General features: G+C 56.8%; 1 protein-coding gene across 4 annotated transcripts in view; it reads right to left on the bottom strand.

Annotated features, from left to right (window-relative positions):
- The window catches only part of Pde10a (phosphodiesterase 10A), a 311,016-nt gene that overhangs the window by 135,675 nt on the left and 156,502 nt on the right, over positions 1-18,839 (bottom strand). The window contains exon 1 of one of the 4 annotated variants that reach the window (XM_070010312.1): positions 16,836-16,909. The exons of 2 other annotated variants lie outside the window; for them this stretch is intronic. In XM_070010312.1, coding sequence (XP_069866413.1) covers positions 16,836-16,872 — 37 coding nt within the window. In that variant the 5' untranslated portion in view covers positions 16,873-16,909. Of the gene's footprint in view, positions 1-14,452; positions 15,330-16,835; positions 16,910-18,839 lie in introns of those variants that run through there. One more of the 4 variants, XM_070010309.1, reaches the window with a different exon arrangement.

The raw sequence follows: 18,839 nt of genomic DNA, 5'->3' as shown, positions 1-18,839 counted from the left end.
GCTCTGACTTCAAGGAAACCCAAATGGAGAAATCATTCTTCCATGAAAATGAGGAATTCAAGCCGAGCGCCAGTGGCTCGCGCCTGTAATCTAGCTACTGAGGAGGCTGAGATCTAAGGATCACGATTCAAAGCTAGCCTGATCAGAAAAGTCCGTGAGACTCTTATCTCCAATTAATCACTAGAAAACCAGAAGTGGTGCTGTGGCTCAAGCAGTAGCACTCGCCTTGAGCTGAAGAGTGCAGGGATAGGGCCCAGGCCCTGAGTTCAAGCCCCACGACCCACAAAAAAAAAAAAAAAAAAAAAATGAGGAATTCAAAGAACCAGTAGCTTGGCCAGACAACGGACGCACAGCCTCTGGACCACTTTTCAGAAGCCACGAAGGCCCCGGCGCAGGTTGCCGCAATCACCTCCAATCCCCTCCGTCTCTGTCAGAGCACACTGTCCTCACGTAAGGCGGGAGGCGAGCAGGCATCAAGACGCAGAGCCACACCGCAAATGCTCGGCAGGTCACATCCGAAAATAGGACCACACTGGAATCTTCTCAAGAAAATGGGCCAGACTGGCACCGCCCAGGGAGCAGCTCTACAAGCTTCGGGACCAGAGAGGTACAGACCTCTGCAGCAGCTCTGTCCTCACCCCTGGAACACGGGTACGTTCACAGACAGGCCGCTCCACAAGGTCCCCGTGTCTTAAAAGGCAGGAGCAGCATTTTGAGGATTTCTCAAAAATGTACTACATCTTGTTTTCCTCTTTTTGTATTAACCAATTGTATTATTAAATTAATTTATTATTTAATATTTATTAATTAATAAATTAATTAATAAATTGTATTAATAAATTTTTATTTAAAAATTGTTGAATACAAACGGCTCCCACCTATCATCCTAGCCACACAGGGGCTGAGATGCAAGAATCCAGATTTGAAGCCTGCTTGGGAAGACAAATCTATGAGACATCTCCAAATAACCAGCAAGAATCCAAAAGTGGAGGTTACGGTGTACGTGGTAGCGTACCAGCTGTAAGTGGAAAAAGCCAGGTGAGGATTCCAGACGCTGAGTTCAGACCCCAGTACCAGTAAAAAAGAACAAAATTCAGCAGAGCATCTCCTACTTAATATGGAATTAAATAGTACGAATGGAACATTTCTATACCTCAAGAAACTTGCAAAGTTCTATAACTTACGCAAGTTGCAGTTTTATTCTTTGGAAGAAAAACTATTGAAGGGAAACTAACATTTATTGGACATCTATTTCACAGATGGAGAAACTGGAGTCCTGAGAATCTAAGAAGAGCTGAACCCTGAGGCCACGTGTTATTCCAATACAACTAGATGTGTAGTGCATTGTCCCACACTCCCATGGGACACACAGGGGGACACACACAGCCACCCACCAGCTGGCAGGACACAGCACAAAAGACCACAGCTCTGGTGGCAGGGCACACTCGTACCCAGCATTCTCCCTACCCTGACTCGGTCTCAGAGTATGACACAGAAGCGAGGTAAGTGCTGGTTCAGAACTCTCTTAGTACTTAGGAAACATTACTTACTCGAAAACAGATACCTATCAACAAGCTTTCAACAAGGACACATGTCCATCCAACAGAATTAAAGAATTCAAATATATTAACAGGGAAAGTGCACTTCCTCCTGGTGTTTAAAGTAAATCAACATTAATTTATCCGTAGCCTTATCTCAGTAAGTACAAAGCAAACACGTTTTCAGGGAGTTTGAAACGTAGCCTTCTCTAAATTGATCCTCAAGGAGAAATCCATAGTTGCATCTTCACATGAGTTCGACATTAGAGCAAATCAAGTTACAGAGGAAAACTTGAGGGCACATATTTGGGATTAAGACCATTCATATACTCATTTGGGATTAATGCAATGTAAACTGCAGATGGACAATTCACAAGATGTAACTAGTCACAAAGAGAAAACCTAGAGGCTCTCATGGCTACGACGGAGGGGCGGGGCAGCCTAAGACGTGCCCTGGCCGGATGCAGCCCACACAAGTGGGCCACCCGCTGCTCCAGCCAAGGTGCCACCCTTACACTCACCACGCAGCAAAGCCCCACGGAGACTCTGCTGTCCGTCCTGCCAGGCCAGGCCGGGCCGGGCCAACTGAAGAGGTCAGGACCAGGCCGGAGTCCGCTCCTGCGGGAGGCACAGCGCTCTGTGCAGGGAAGTGGCTCCTTTCTAGGTAGCTTCTCCTTCCTCAAAGAATTCTAGTGGCAAACGCTTGAGGTTTTTTTGAAGCTCTTTCTCTTTCTAAAAATTCTCTCCGCTTTTGTTTTTTAACACATTTTCCTTTAATTTTGTGCCAAGAAAGTAGAACTGCTGGAAGATTCCAGCCTTTCCTGCTATCGGCATTTCCAGAAGCTGTACTTCCTGTAACTACAAGAAACACCTACCCCAGGCACATGGATGCTTGGGCAGCCTTGCTCTTCCTGAGCCGGACCCCCACTCCTGAGCTTTACTAGGGACACCATGCTGCCGCTGCGCAGAGGGCCTTCCCTCTGAGTGCCCGTGAGTCCAGGAAGTGACCCTGGCCAGCGCGCCCGACGCTTCCTCTGTTCAAAACACTGCACCTCATTTGTCTCTGCAGAAAGCTGAGGGCAGCTAGGGGCCCGAAGGCCCACAGTAACCAAGCCCCACCACCCCCTTGCTGCTGGCTTAGTGACAGACGCGGGCACTGGCTCCACCGCTTAGGGAGACGCTGCCATTCACAAAGCCCAAGCTAAGCATTGAGGAGGAGGAGTGCGTCACCAGGAGAGGGAAAAACAAACCGAACTAGGGAACAGCTCTAACACACCCGCCCCTCTCTGAAGCTGACCACTCTCTGCTAAGAACAGTTGCAACTGAGGTCACCTCCAAAATGGGGCTTCCCACCAGACTCCGAGGTCAAAATAGTTTTATCTCCAAAATTACAGCCAGGATACATGTAAAGAAAATGTTCCAAAATGAAATGAAAAGGAAATTCAAAACTCACTTAGAAAAAAAGAGCTGACGGATTTCATAACGCTGACCCATTTCACAAAAGGAAAGAACAGACCGTTACAAAGCACAGAAGGCACGAAAAGTATCAGACACAATCAGATGCTGTGGAGTTGAGAAGTGACTGACACGACAGTGCTAATAGCTTCAATCATGAACAACAGTCTCCAGCAGGCAGACACGGGGTCGCTGGAGCCTCACACCAAGAAAGCCCAAGCCATCCGAACTGAGGCGTGCCAGAAACCCAGAGTGGCTGTGAGGAGTGTGCTGAAGAGAGGGGCTGGCGACTCTCCACCTCCACAGACCCCAGTGACCATCTGGGTTGGCAAGCTGGCGAGCAGAAGCCAGGAGGACAAGCACAGGGTCCTGGGTGAAGTGTGGAAAGGTAGCAGGCACGGACAGTGAAGGGAAATAAAGGATTCTCAAAAAAACTAACAACAAGAAAGGAAATAGCAGCTAAAATAAAACCAATGGGCGGACCAGGACCAGAAGGAAATAATATTAAGTGATAAGACAAAGAAAAATGTCAACGTTACAAGTAGAACACAGGAAAATAAGCAGGGCCGGTCATCCACCAAGGAAAGGGAAGCTCACTCGGAGCTTACAGGAACAGGGTTAGATTGAAGCCCAGAATAAAATCAGGAGCCATCAACGCTTCCCTTAAGAAGGGCTCAGCAGCTGGGAGCTGGGACCTGTCCGGCCCTGGGCCAGCACGTGCGGGCAGCCAGCCCTGCCAGGGGCATCTCCCACCTGGGCCCTTCTGGGCATTGAACGGCCAGCTGAGGAACGCAAGCCCAGACTGGCACTGCCACCACCCTGCGGCGGGGCCCGCCACCTAGGCAGGAGGGGCCTCCAGATAACGTGGACTGGCAGCCACGTGACTGGAAGCGACAGGCCCACCTGCGTGCGCCTCTCCTCCACCGGAGACACGCTGGGATGGAAAGATCTCTTTCTCACAAGGAAGGCGTTCAGTTGCTTGCCAAAACATAGTGACTTGTACCAGATGAAGCCGGCCGGGAAGCGCTCCAGCGGGCTAAACAATAGTTCCCAACTCAAAGCTGACGCCACAGACAATCATAGCTAGAAATTACATCTTTTCTATTTTTTTGGGGGGGGGATTTTCTCCCATTCTCAAATCAGTGAGTGACGTACCAGAGTTGGTAAAATACTGCCAAGGGTACAGAGGTATGCAGTGCTGTTAATATTCATGGCTTGACATTTGGGGATCTTGTGTAGGAGAAGGAGTGGGAGGCTAGAGGAAGGGAGAAATCAACGGAGCAAATGACAGGGGCTGGTGAACGAGACCATGCTCTCAGACAAGGAAACACACAGCAACAGGAACATGACATCAGCACAAAGACGCAACTCACAATTAATTAAACTGCATCTCAGTTAACTCTTGCTTATTTTTCAAGGTGATTTCTAAGGAGCTAATAAACTATAGTACTCAAAAATCAAAAGTCATAAAGTGGTACACTCTGAAAGGTCTATCTCCCAGCCTTGCTCCCCGTCTAGCTGGGGCCCTCTCCCCTCTCACACACACTGCCCACAGTGCCTTGATTCTTCCACAGATAGAATTCTTTTTTCCTTTTTTAAGTCAGTTGTGGGGCTTGAACTCAGGCACTGGGCACTGTCCCAGAGCCTCTCTGTGCTCCAGGCTAGCGCGTAGAGCTCCACTTCTGATTTTTGAGTGGTTCATTGGCGCCTCACAGGGACGGTTCTGCCCAGGCTGGCTTTGAACCGAGATCCTCAGATCTCAGCCTCCTGAGTCTTTTTTCTTTTTGGTATTGAGATTTAAACTCAGGGTCTTGCTCTTGCCAGGCAGCCTTCCTCAGTCCTTGATCTACCTACTTTCATCTCCCAAACAGCTGGGGTCATAGCCGTGAGCCATCATACCCAGCCAGAACAAGTATGTATGTGTGTAAGTACGTGTGTGTGTGAAGATATGTGTGACTGTGTCTGTGTGGGTGGGTTTGTATGCGTGTGTGTGTGTGTGTGTGTGTGTGTGTGTGTGTGTGTGTGTGTTATACCCCTGCTTTTTGGTGTAGCAATGCATTTGGACGATGTCTGCTACATTTGTTCTTTCTTACTACTGCCAGTCCCCCCTGGTACATTTAGGTGCCGATCTTATAGTTCAGACAATACCATACTTTATCTTTAACCTCATTGAGTCTGAGAATATCTGAATGATGTACAATCACTGGTTCAATCAATGCCAGATTTGTGCCCCTCAAGGCTGGACTGATGGACGTTCCTTCACACAACTGCCATCAGGGCCGTAAAGTCGATTACCTTCCTTCTGCAGGACTATCAGGCGGAAAGACTCTCCCTCACGCTGCCTACCACCAATGAAGCAGCTCTTGGTTCAGAAGACCCATTTACACCTTTCTCTTTCTGCAAACTGTCTTATGTCCACGGACTATGGGGAAGAGAGGTGTGCTTCGAGTGTTTCTGGGAGCTCTTTTTGTGTTAGAAAGGTTAGCTTTATGCTCTGATATAAACCTAAAGTGTTCCATCTAGGACCAAGTTCAGAAGTATTCATGTTCTGGTGCTGCTGGAGCTTAAACAGGACAGCAAGCAGAGGGGCAGAAAGGAGGGAGACACAGCAGGAAGTGGAGGGGGCAGAAAGGTGGGGAGACAGGGCAGGAAGTAGAGAGATAGGGCAGGAAGTGGAGAGGTAGGGCAGGAAGTAAAGGGGACAGAAAGGTGGGAAGACAGGGCAGGAAGTGGAGGGGGCAGAAAGGTGGGGAGACAGGGCAGGAATACTCAGAGCCTCCTAGGTGCTTCCTCAACACTTGCCAATCCTTTCTTCAATGACTTCTGGATTTTCAGTCTTGCAAATTCCTTTGCGGGTGCTCACTTTGCATGTTCTCTCCCCCCCTTTCTGTCTCTGTCTGTCCGTCTCTCTTTATCGATTGATCGGTCTATCTCTTTCTCCCCCACCCCAGTAGTTTTCTTTAATATTTAAATGTATGATCCACTTTGAATTTATGCTGGAGGTAACACAAGAATCAACCTCACATTCTTCCAGACGAAAAGACCTACCAGGCCCACGGTATCTCTGCAATCTCCCACCGCTTCCCCTCCCTGTGTGCCGTGGCACACACTGGAGTCCTGGACGCTGCCCTGCTCTCGTTTCCACATGCCAGCAACCCACAGGTCTTTATTACTGGGCTTTTATGACTAGGTCTTTAATCTGCCTTCGACATCAGAAGATATTTTAAAACCTTAGGTGGTATTGTTATCAATGAAAATGTACTCATTACCTTACTTATATAGCTGTAACCCTCCTTACATCACCCTTACAATAAAATAAAACTAATTTTTCAAAAAAAAGCAAGGAGGGGCTGACTAGACAAGAATGTTTGATAAGGAAACTTCTGATCCTGGAACAAAAAGAAAACCTGAAAATACACATGTGGCCTGGAGAGCAGGGAAGCAAAGCGACCACACCTCTTCCATTGTCGGGTTAGATTTTATTTTGGAAGCAGCTAAAACTCCAATTTAAAAAGCACTGCAGCCAGGTATGGTGACACATGCCTGGAATCCCAGCACTAGGGAGCCCAGGGTGCAAGAAGAGACCTTACCTCAAAAGTAAGGAAGTGAGTAAATAAAACACATAAATTGCACTTACAGAACTAAGTAGTACTGGAGTTAGCCACACACACATCCCCTCACCATACATGCTCACACACACTGCTTTTCCTCCTCGCTCCACCCCACGCTTCCCCCAGCCCTCCATTCTACAGCTCATCATCTCATCTTTCCCTGCAGCACAGGAAAGTGCTGCTCCTTGTACAGTACTTGCCAACTATAGGAAGTCCAAATACACGTGTATTTTTTAGAAATAATTCATCTCATCCCAACTTGTGGCGCTGTCTGGGCACTCTGTGGGCCACACTCCTTGGCTAGACTCTCGAAGGGCAAAAGCCTTTTGGTGGGACCCAGGACAGAGCAGCACACACCGGTTCCCAAACATCTCCACCCGCGCCCCCCCCCCCCCCCGGGACTGTGGCCACGCGCTCCCCCGAGGTGCTGTGTTCACAGGGAAGCAGACACCTGGCACCCAGGCCAAGTGTGTTTGGATTCCATGATAAAAAAAAAAGATCCAATGAAGTCTGGAGTTATGCCAGCAAAATCCAACAGCCGCATTATTCCATTGTGTCTTCCCCTTTAGGAAAATCAACATTTCCTTCATATTCTGCCTCTTAAACACCTTGGTTTGCTTGTTCTTTGGTTACACTTCCCGGGCCTGACAGAGCACTGAGCGCTGAGGATAAGAAATCCTGCCTGGAAGGCACAGCTACAGGGGACAGACACAAAAACAGACGAAGCAGCCGCGTCACGGGCAGGCAGGACACGGGGAGGCAGGAGCAGAGTCCACGGCGCGCTGCCGCCAGCTGGGAGGTCCCAGTCAGGGGAGGCGGCGGGACCAGGGCACAGGCTCCCCGGCTGCAGCATCGAGGGGCAGAGGTTGGGGGGGAGGGCTCTGAGGCCCCGTGGGACTGTGCTAAGGAATCTGGCAGTGCCCTCCGGACAGGGCCATAGGCCTGTGATGTCCAGCGCGCCCTCCACCCTGGCCACCGGCCAGGGAACAGGGTGGCTGGTGTCTGTTCCAGTCCTGCAAAGCAGCAAGGAGTGGTCAGCCTTGACGTCTTCACTGCCACAGTTAGGACAGTAACAGGTGCTCAGGGTGTGCATGGCAGTGCCAGACAGCACGGTGCTCTCCCCACACACCCTGCCCTCCCGCATGAGGAGACGGAGGGCCTGCTCCTGCGAACCCCAAGTCCCGCTTCCTATTTCCCACACCCTGGCTGTATACAAGTCCACCTTTGTCCTGCACCCCGATCCTCCCTTCCTCCGGAGTCCTCCCCTCCTTCAGCACTATTCCTCTTCAACACCACCCAGGTGTCATCCTGCCGGTCAGCTTTCCTCAGGAAGTGTGCTGGAGGCCTCCGTGAGCAGTGGTGGGGAGGACGTGCGGGCACCGTGGCCAGCTCTGCACCGGAGCCCTTCTGCAGGCCACCGGCGGGCAGGCTTCCTGCGCCCCTGTCTGGCTCCCTGCATGGGAGTGGGCGCCGTCTGCTCAGGGGAAGGGGTCTGAGGGTAACTGGTGCACATGGCTGGTTTCTGTGTCACACCCACCCCTAGCCGGGAAGCAGAGTCCACGGCCCTCCTCCCAGCTCCCCCGCTTCCTTCTCCGCCTCAGAGTCTGCAGGACACACAGCCCACTCCTCCGAGCTTTAAGAGTTCTTCCAGCCTTCCTGACGCTCAAACCGCTCCTCCTCAGCAACCAAAGATGCTCCCGTCGAGTTCCATGGGAGGCACCCCCCATGTCGTCTGTGCCAAGGGCAGCAATGCCCGCGATGTGCCCGCCTGCCCTCCTCTAACTCTAACAGTCAGCAAGCACTGCCCCTCTGCCCTGGCCGCTCAGCAGGACCACCTAGGGCACACCAGCTACCCAAGCCAGCTCCCCCGCTGGGCCCGGCCTCGGCACCCTGGAGCTCCTCCTGGAGGTCCCCTCCTCTCCATGTCATCTCTCGCCAGCTCGCTCCCATCTCCTCTGGCCTTCCTTCCTCTCACCACTCATCGCCCACAGTCTCGGCTGAGTCTTGGGGCCGGCCTGGGCCCGGGGAGTCACAGTCTGTCTCCAGTGCCATTCGGGCCACCACATTTGGAAGGCCACCCTGCCATTCACTGAGCTTTTGAGGGCTACTTACATACTGTACCAAGAGCTGCTGGACAGCTCCATGCTCTGCCTTTCCTCAGGCCACGCAGAGCCCACACACAGGAAGCATCCCCTTAGAGCCCTGCCACTCAACGACCATCAGCCATCCTCCTGCAGTCTCCACCACACATCCTGACCTGTCCACCCACTGCTCAGCCCCTGACCTGTCCATCTACCACTCAGCCCCTGACCTGTCTGTCCATCCACCACACATTCTGACCTGTCCATCTACCACTCATCCTGACCTGTCCATCCACCACTCATCCTGACCTGTCCATCCACACCTCAGCCCCTGACCTGTCCATCCACCGCTCATCCCGTCCATCCATCACTCATCCTGACCAACTGTCCATCCACTGCTCATCCTGACCTGTCCATCCACTGATCATCCCTCAACCTATCCATCCACTACCCATCTCCTGACCTGTCCCACGCTGCTTTTCCCAACCTGCCGGTCCACTGCTTCACTCCATGTACAGGCCACATCTCTGACCTACCACTGCAACCCCAACCCATGTTCCTGTGCTCCTGCAGATTCCTTTCCAGCAGCCCAGGCCCAGTGTGCTCCTCCCCTCCCCAGCAGTCCACAGGTGATCTACCTGCTGTCTCCCGGCCGCTCCCCCACCCCCATGCCCTCAGACTGCATTCATTGTGACCATTCCCCTCCTGTAATCCAAGCCACCTCCTCTGTTTCCACCATCACAAGCCAAGCCGAAATCACGCAGCAGCATCCACCTATCCAACACTCCCGCGTGCCCTCTGGGTAGTGGGAGGAAGAGCCGGGTCCCTTCCAGACGCGCAGAGCCCTGCTGGCCCCTCTGCTCACTGTATCGCACGCCGCTGTGCCTTCGCTGGCTCGGAGCTCCAGCCTCACTCGCAGCCGTCACTCTGCCCTCTGGCCCCAGGGTCCATCTACCTGAGCGGCGCTGCTACCTGAGCGGCGCTGCACGGTGGTTGCCCCAGATCCTGCAGACCATCCACAGGCCTCCCGTGACAAACCTTCACCCGAGGCGGAGGGGCCACTCCTACACCCCCACTTCAGCTGTGTGTCTGGCTAGTGTGCCTGGCTGGACACACTGTGGGTCACGGCCCTGCTAACTTTTTTCCTCCAAATCTGGAAACAGCCCACTCCTGAGCACACACGCTGACCTCCCAACCAGGAGCTACAGAGCCGAGTCTGCTCAGCCACGCAATCCTTTCACTGGTGGACACCTGCCCCTTCCCCTGCCATGCCAGACCCCCGCGCATGTCCTGTGCACGGTCCCTGTCAGGACCACTGCTCCAGTGCTGACTCCGCCAGAGCCCGGCCTCTGCTCCAGAGAGGATGCAGCCCCACAGGGCTGTGCCACAGATGAAGGCCTTCCTGTCTGCCTTCCACACCCCTGGGTGCACGGTGCTCCAGGCCATTCCTTTCCCCAGACATAGCCCCTGAACCTGTCGACCTCTGGCCTACCTCACTAAGAGCTAAGGCTCCTACCTGCAACCTCAGAGGGTGGCTGTCCCATGCCTGCAAGGCCTTCCCGGGGCCTCAGCCTCCACAGAACCCGGGCCTCTCCACCCTCAAGACCAGGACCTGAGCTCCCTCGCGAGGCCACCGTGGGACCTCAGTTGGTGTGGCTGTCACCACTGTCCTTGGTCAGCAGGCGCTACTGAGCGAACCCAGGGAGGACTGCAGGCCTCAGGAGGACTGCTCTCGCCTTGCACACCTTCGCATGCTGGACCTCTGGAAGCTTTCAGTGAATGCTTTTACGTTTCAAGAGTCCCTGAAGATAGGCACCACGCTTTGCTGTCCTCTTCAAATTCCCTTTACAAACAGATAAGTAGCTTCTATAGCACACCAGCCACGGCCACTCTCAGAGATATAAAACCAAGAAGAGCCCTGCCCATGGGCTCTCCCCAGCAGGCCTCAAAAGAGGGAGACCAGGCAACAAGCAGGTCAGGAAATAGCCAAGTCCTCGGGCCAGCCAGCCTCAGGCACCCGCTGCCTCTGCCCCGTCCTGAGCTCTTTCTGTGAGGCTTGCTTCATGAACTCAAGAGACTCAGCCAGTCGCAGCAACTTGATTTATATGTCAGGAAAAAATTCAAACGTGTTGATGTACAACTAAGGGCTTTAAGAAAAAAATTTTTTTCATATAAATGATTCTTTTCTCAGACATGATAAACAAGAACCTATAGGTAATTATTTGGTGAAATGTTTATCACACTATGTACAACATACTTTATATGTATATGTGTGTGTACACATTTATTTAGATTCTTCCTACACTAGCAGTGTGCTGCAATGTTGTTCCTAATGGGATATTAAGAAACAAAATTCTAGGTGTAGATTGTCAGTGACTCACACCTGTAATCCTAACTACTCCAAAGGCTAAGATCTGAGAATTGTGGTTCAAAACCAAGTCCCTGAGACTCTTATCTCCAATTAACCACCAAAAAGCTGGAAATGGAGTTGTGGCACAAGTAGCAGAGCGCTAACCTTGAGCAAAACTAAAACTCAGGGACAGTATCCAGACCCTGAGTTCAAGCCGTAAGACTGGCACATGCACATGCGCGCGCATGCACATGCGCACGCACACACACACACACACACACACAATTCTAGATGTAGCAATGAGCTAAAGCCAATAAACATATCAAGCTGCAATAGCAAAAGACCTGCCTTTAATGTCTCCACATCTGATATAAAGCTTTAGGGAGTATTTTTGCCCATCTTTTCTTTTTTTTTTCTCAGATTAAAAGTGCACTTAGGTAGAATTACATATTAAAAACCCAAACCACCCCGCCCAGTTTAATAGCTTTGCACTTTGGACTGGTCACCCAGAAAGACAAGCTCACCTCTCCAGGGAAGGCTCCTGATCATCAGTGCTCACACGCGGCCTGGTAGGATCTGAGCCTTGCTTCTCTGGCATCCCTCACGGGCATTCAGGTCTGTAAGTCAGGTCTACCTCCCTCAAACCATTTGCCCTGCATACTGCCTAAGTCCAACCGGCTGTCACTCCTCGTCGGACGGATACAGACCCACCACCTGTAGTGTGCTGAGGGCCTGGTCTCCTCCTGCAGCCTCAGCCTCACAATGTTCACAGATACACACTACAGGCGCACTCCAGGATAGCTTCAAAGTGCTGAACACATCTGCTCTTAAAAGGGACTATCTTCACGGCAGTCTCTGTTTGGCCACACGGCTCTCGTGTCTTGGTCACGTCCCTTCCTGTGTGTCTTAGGGATGCCTTTGGTTCATAGCGGCCCCTGCTTCCCTCGAGCTCTAGAAGCAACACTTGTCACACTGGACATGAACAAAAATCCACTGCTAGGCCGTTCTTGCCCTCCTGGCTGGCTTGTCCTCCAGGTCACGTCTGCTGCTTCTAGAGCTCAAGCCTCTGGGGCAGGCTAGGACAGGACCTGGCAGGTGACAAGTGTCTATTCAGCGCATGACCGAGGGAAGCAGAGGACCACTATGAACCAAACGCAGCCCTAAGACACACAGGAAGGAAAGCAGGCCAGTCCTTCAACATGTAACTTCTTGGCTGAAAGGCTTTGTGCGGGCAGTAATTAAGCAGAGCGGCCTTCCCATGGCAACTTGTTGGGTTGACCAAGACATCAAACCACAAGAGAAAAAAAAAGGGCACCCAAACCCAACACCTGTACACATCTGAATAAATGTGAGCATTTTTACCTTTGTACAAAAACCCTGTTGTAGTTTGTTAAGGAACGACATGGGAAAGGTCTGCCCCCTGTCTGGGGTTTTAGCCTCTGAGATGTAGTATCGGAGGAAAACCAAGCCCCCCAAAGTAGAGCCACAGTGTCAGAACAAGGGCAGCGCTCCCGTGGGGCCACCTCCCTTCTACCCTACAGGAGGAGAATCTCATAGACGCTGTTTCAAAGTATCCTACCTGCAATGGCTACCCTGCAATGTCCCAGTGAAGCTGGGCAGCCTTCTGCTCCTCTCCAAACCACCAGCTGCTCCTAGTACTGGGGCAGGGGCCTCTCTTGGGCCTGTGGTGGCACACCGGGCTGTCCCGGTGGTGCAAGTACTTGGTCTTCCTAATGTTTGAAGTTGTTGGGACAAAGTTAAGATCTTTCTGGAGCATCTTTACACTCAGGGCAGGCTAGCATACCCCCAAGGCAGCAGTAATAACTGCGGATAACCCAAACCTCACCACCCAGGAAATGTGTCCCTTCCCAGGCCTCTGCTCCCAGCCCTGTGCCACCTTCTTCTCCCTCACTCTGGCACTGACAGGCACAGCAACTTCAAATACCCTCACACCCCATCAGCTAGCAAAGGACAAAGGAAAATTTAGTTTTGCAAATAAGGGATGGGGGGGGGACTCTAAGGAACCCCAGTTCTACCCAGGGCCTTAGATTCACTCCTTAGGTTTATTCCACCTTCCACCTCCACGGGGGGGAGGGGGCACACTCTCACACAACCTAGACCCCCTGGTCTCCTCCTCTGGTCCCTCTTCAGCAGAAAGTCTCCAAGAATCCACACCTAGTGCAGCAGGGGCCCAGACAGAGACCAGCCTCTTCCACCTCTGCTCAGCACCCTTGGGTCCTGCATTCAACACGGGCTCCGCCCCGGGACCCTCGGGATCAGAGGTCAGCTGCCAGGCCCAGGGCGGAGGCCCGGTCGGCCACTCTGCACCAGGGCACATTCAGGTCCCCGGGTACCTGCGGCTGGCACGCAAGTGGCCAAGAGGCCACGAGGCCATGGGGCCGCTGGGGACCTGCGGGGCTGGAATCAGTATTGCAGACCAGGGCTGGGCCAGCGCGGAGCAGTCTCCATTGTCGGCTGGTGTACCCCAATGGCTGGAGGATTGAGGGATCACGGGGAGGCTCCGGACCCAGGGTGCCGGGTGCCAAGGGTGGCCGCTGGAGCGGGAAACCCCAGCAGCAGCCCGGAGGAGCGGCCGACGCGCGGTCGGCCCGCCAGGCGCAGACAAAGGCTCGGTGCGCACGCGGTGGTCGGCGGCGCGGGCGCCGCAATCAGGGCCGCGAGGAGCCGCGCCCGGCCGGGCTGGCGCCCGAGTCCCGGGGTGCCCCACGGGCGCGGGGTCTCGGCCCGCAAGGCTACCACCTGGCCCCCTCCCGCCTCGGCCGGCTGCTCCTCACCCCGCTCCCCTTCCACGCCCAGCCGCGCGGGCTCCCGGCTCCCCGCGGGCTCTGCCTCCTCCGCCCGCCGGGTCCCGCCCCTCCTCCGCGGCCTGTCCCGCCGCCCGGCCCGGCCCCGGCCCAGGGAGAGGCCGCGCCACCGCCGGCCCCGGGGCGCAGCCGGCCGCCCCGCTCCTTCCACGTGGGCGCCCGCCGTCCCTCCCCTTTCTGCTCCAGCCCGGCGCCCGGGGACCCCCGGGAGGCGTCAGGCGGGTGCGGGTGGGCGCCCCGCGCGGGTCGGCGGGCGCCCGTTCCCACCCCGCCCTCCGGAGCGCGGCCGCGGCGGGGCTGCGGTGCCCCGGCTGGCCCTGCCCGGGCAGCCCGAACGCCCCGCTGGAAGCAGGCGCCCGAGTCCGGCCCGCGGGCTCCGAGGGCCCCGGCGTGAGCGGCCACGAAGTTCAGGACGCACAAGCAGACGTGCGCGCGGGAGCCCGGCCCCGGCCCCGACCCCACGCCCGCCGCCCTTCCCGAGCGCTCCAGCCGGGCCGGGCGGCACCGAGCGCCGCCCGGGGAGCGGCCTCGACGCCCAGCCCGACCCCGAGGCCCGGCCCCCGCGGGGCGAGACCCCGCCCCGGCCGCTTACTGGGGCTCAGGAAGCACTCGGTCAGCCTTCGGAAGCAGCTCGCGTTGGTGGAGGGTCCATCGTCCATGTCGGAGCCGAAGAGCAGCGGCAGCGCGACGCCGGCGCCTCGGGGCCGCCGCGGAGTCCGGGCGCCGCCGCCGGCGGGGCCGGGCCAGCCCCGGAGGTCGGCGCGGCGCGCGGCCGGGCCGGGAGGAAGCCGCGGCGGCGGCGGCGGCGGCCGGGGCCCGGCGCGGGCTGGGAACAGCAAGCCCTGGAGCGCGGGCGAGAGGAGGAGCCGCCGCCGCCCGCCGCCGCTGCGGTGACTGCCGCCGGGGGTGACGCTCCGCGGAGCCGCCTCCCGCCCTCCGCCGCCGCCGCCGCTCAGCGGAGCCGCCTCCCGTCCTCCGCCGCCGCCAGCATCGCCGCCGCCCCCTCCCGCCGCCGCCGCGCCCGCCCTCCCCGGGAGCCGCGCGGGGCGGGGGGAGGCCGCGGAGGGGGGGAGGGGCGGGGGAGGGGGCCGGGGGGGCGGCGGCCAGAAGTAAAAGGAAAATGGAGCGGTGGCGGGGACGGGGGAGGAGAAGGCGAGCGCGCGCGGAGCGCCGGCCGCCACCCAGCCGCAGCCCCCGGCGCCGAGCGCGGAGAGGGCGCCCGGGACCCCCGCGGGGCCGGCGCGGCCCGCGGGCGAGAGGGCCGGGGGCGCGGCGCTCTCCGCCGGGCCGCCGCGGGGCCGCTCGGGGGCCGGGCCCGGTCCCGCGCCGCTCCCCTCGCCGGCCGCGCCGCTCCCGCCCGCTGCACTGCGCCGCGGCTCCGGGCAAAGTCGGCCAGAGCCCGGCTTGTCCCCGGCCGCCGGCCGCACCGCTCGGGGGCGGGGAGCGAGCGGCTCCCCCGGGCTGGCCATCGCCCTCCTCCCGCGGCCGCCGAGGGGGGCCTGGGGCCCGGCTCCGCCCCTCAGGACCTGGCCTGCCCGCCGGCCGGGGCCCGGTCTTCCGCCCCCTCCTTCCGCCCCTCCCGGCTGGGTCTACACCTCGGGCTCCTCTGCCCGGAGTGCGGGGGCCCCGGGGTGCGGGGGCGAGTCCCCAGCGGCCGGTGCGCACGGTCGGCGTCGTCCCTGCCCGGCCGGACGCGGGGCTGGGGAGACGCCGCCCGCCGCGTGGCGTGGTTCATGCGCGCTGGGGAGGCTGAGCCGGGCGACGGCTCGAAGGCAGCGGGCAGAGCGCCGCAGTGCCACTGCCCGTGGAGGCGGCGGCGACAGCCGAAGACGCCCGCGGGCGGAGCAGGCGCTGCCCCCGCCACGCCGCGCGCCGCCGGACGTGGCCCCGCCGCGCCGGACTCTGGCACCGCACCGTCGCGGCGCGCGGGTGCACCCGGCCTTCTGATCGGCAGGGATGGGTTGGGTGTCTGCTGGAGCACGTCTGGGCCTGGTGCTCCCGAGTCCAGTCCGCCATCCTGCGGCTGCTCCAGCTGTGCGCCCGCGCGCCGGACACGGCGGCCGCTCCGGGCCTGTCCGCGCGCGGCTCCCGCCCGGGGCGCCCCCGCGGGAACGCTCCCGGGGGCCAGCTCAGAGGTCGGACTTTGGGTATGGATTGAAGTCCAAGCACAGTGTGTTCAGTAAACTGAGGTCTGCAATACGGGGTGCCCCTCAAACTGCGTTTCCCCTACCCGTGTTATCCCGAACCTCCGTGCTCCACGGGGCTCGAACACAGAAAGCCGAGACCTTCCCTCTAAAGCTGGGACCCGCTCTCCCGGGGGCGGGGGCTCACTGGCGGCCCACAGCGCGGACGGCACTGTGGACGGCCCTGAGGATGGACAGGCCCTGCGCGGCCCAGCGGCGGCTCACAACCAGACGCAGCTGAAGTTTGGGGAAGTTGGAGCGCAGACGCGCGGGGAGCGGGCGCGCGGAGGCGGGCAGGGTGTGGGGGCGCGCGGGGCCCTGTGGCCCTAGGTAGGACGTGCGGTCCTGAGTCTCTCGGCTAAGCCACCTTCCCCCAGAGGGCAGCACGCGGGTGCACACCGGCTTGCACACCAACTGGCTCTCGGGCCCAGCCACGGGCCCGGCACTGGGTGCAACACGTGTTTCGCGGGAACGCCGGACCGGACGCAGGGCTGGGGCTCTCCACCTGCGCCCCGCCCGCGGCCACGGCCCTCCTCCGGGTTTTCTCTCCACCCGCTTTCCCGTGTGGGTGGCGTGGCGAGCTGCGCATTCTCCCGTCAGAACTTTCCCGGGCTCCCCCACCCAAACCCCAAGAGCAGAAGCCGGCACCGAGGTGTGGGCACCCTTGGGCGGGTGGGATTCCAGGAGTTCGCACCGCGGGCGGCGGCCGGCTCTGCGAGTCGCGCTGCGGGACGCCCACTTCGGTCGGGTTCCTGCCTGTGCGGGGCAGCAAAGGATTCTGGCGACTCTTACCTGCGGGGCGCGGGGCGCGGGCCCCCGGCCTTTGCATTGCTTCCTTTCCGGGGAGGAGCCGGCGGCCCGCGCTCGCGGCTGCGCCCGCGCTCCCCGCGCACCGCACGGGCCGGACCCGCCCGCCCTCGGACGGTCGGGTTCAGGGAGGATCAGTTTCTCTCCGTGCAGAGCATCTTTTTCCTTTTTTGCTCGCAAACCGTTCTTTTTCAAGGTTTGCGGTTTGCGGACCGCACTCCTCGAGCGACCCGCGAGGCCCCACGTTACAGCAACGCGCGCGTGAACGAGACCGCAAACCGCCCGAGGGCGCGGGCAGCACACTAAACACTTGTTCTAGGAGTGTTCGTTAAGCCAGGACACACTCCACAGTTCTCGTTAACCCTTTTCGAGAATCTTCCTCCTGCTTTTCCCCCCTCGTCTCCGATTGCTCCTTGGAGGGGACAGATTTCCTGAGCTCTTTTTTAAAATCACCGGGCAGGGAACGGAAGACTCCGTTTGAGGAGGTGTTCACCGATAGCGTCGACTAGGATCGGTGTCCTCAGTCCTGAGTGCTGACACACACTCGTGTCCAACAGTCTCCCAGAGGCTTCGCCCGCTCTAGTCTCGCTCTATAGTCGTGGCTCTGGTCACTCACCCGCGCCCCGACGAGGCTGAGCTTGGAGAGTGGGTCTGTGGCTCTGCGGGGGCGCACGGGGCTCGTCCCCGCGTGCGCACCGGCTTCCTTCCGAGCATGCACAGGCTCAGCCCAGTGCCCTGGGACCCTCCGCTGTCCACCGAGCTCAGAGCTGGGGCTGCGCGCCCGCGGGGGATCTGGGCGAGGGGTTTTCTCACTGTTAGCTGCCCGGGGTGCAAGGAATGAAAATCCAACAAACAAAAGAGTATTAAGAGAGCAGTCAGCACCGGTAAAGACTGAACACGGCGACACTCCTAGCTCCACGTCCTTTGCCAGGGAAAATGGACACGCTGCGCTCAGGTCGGGGAGCCTTCCTTCCCCAGGGGACCAGGGCACTACGACAAGGAGCGCAGTGGCGTTCCCCGACCTTCCTCCATCTCGTGCCAGTTTTCAGTCAAACCAATTCGATCTTACTTTTAGAAGCTGATGCCTCAAATCTTCCTCTGCGCTGAAGCTAGCGCCTGGCAGCCGGGTACCCGAGTCGGTTGCATTCTCTTCAAAGTGCTTTGAAGCTTGAATCTAAGATATACTTAAATGATTTTCCTTTAAAAGTGTCAAAATTATTTATAACGTTTATTTTAAAATGTTATTTCTAATAACATAGGATGGCCACAGCTAAGGTGCCTGATACTTTACAAACTTTGGAGCAAACATAAGATATCTGTGTTATCTAGCTGCGTTTTACAGTTGTTATGAGTAATGCTTACAGTTCTCCAATTTACACCGCTGATTCTCGAAAACCCTGTTTTCTCTTTTTCCTATACTAGCCACCCTTCCTTATTAACATATAAAAACCAAGATTAATGAATCTATTTTTTAAAGCACTTTGGGAGGCTGGGAGGGTGACCCAGAACAAAGGGTGAAAAAGTACAGCAGTGGAGCTCACTAGACACTGATGAAAGTGAACTATGCAACTCGTGGGTGGAGATGTGAGGGAGGGACTGGGAGAGGGGGAGGGAACAGAAGACACAGTACAAAAGGAAATGTACTCATTACCTGACTCATGTAATTGAAATCCCTCTGTGCATCACCTTTATAGTAATAAAGTAAATAATTTCAATAAAAGTGTAAAGCACTTCTTGATAAGCAATTAAATTTTGATTTTAGTTTTGGGGACTTATTCAAAATGCAACAAAATAATTCATGAGCAAGTAGCTATTATTCCCAAATCAGACTTTTCCATTTTAATAGCTAATAAATTATCAGCATATATGTGTCATGTACATAAACTCTCTGCATATTAAGAAGATCATTGGTTCGCTGTCAGTCTCATATGTCAAAATTGGAGTTTATCTTCCAGAAATGTATTCCTGACCTCCCAAACCCAGCAACCC

This window comes from Dipodomys merriami, unplaced genomic scaffold, assembly GCF_024711535.1.
Source record: "Dipodomys merriami isolate MVZ:Mamm:240054 unplaced genomic scaffold, mDipMer1.0.p SCAF_8, whole genome shotgun sequence".
NCBI classification, from domain to species: Eukaryota; Metazoa; Chordata; class Mammalia; order Rodentia; family Heteromyidae; genus Dipodomys; species Dipodomys merriami.
This window is presented reverse-complemented; position numbering and strand designations above follow the sequence as displayed.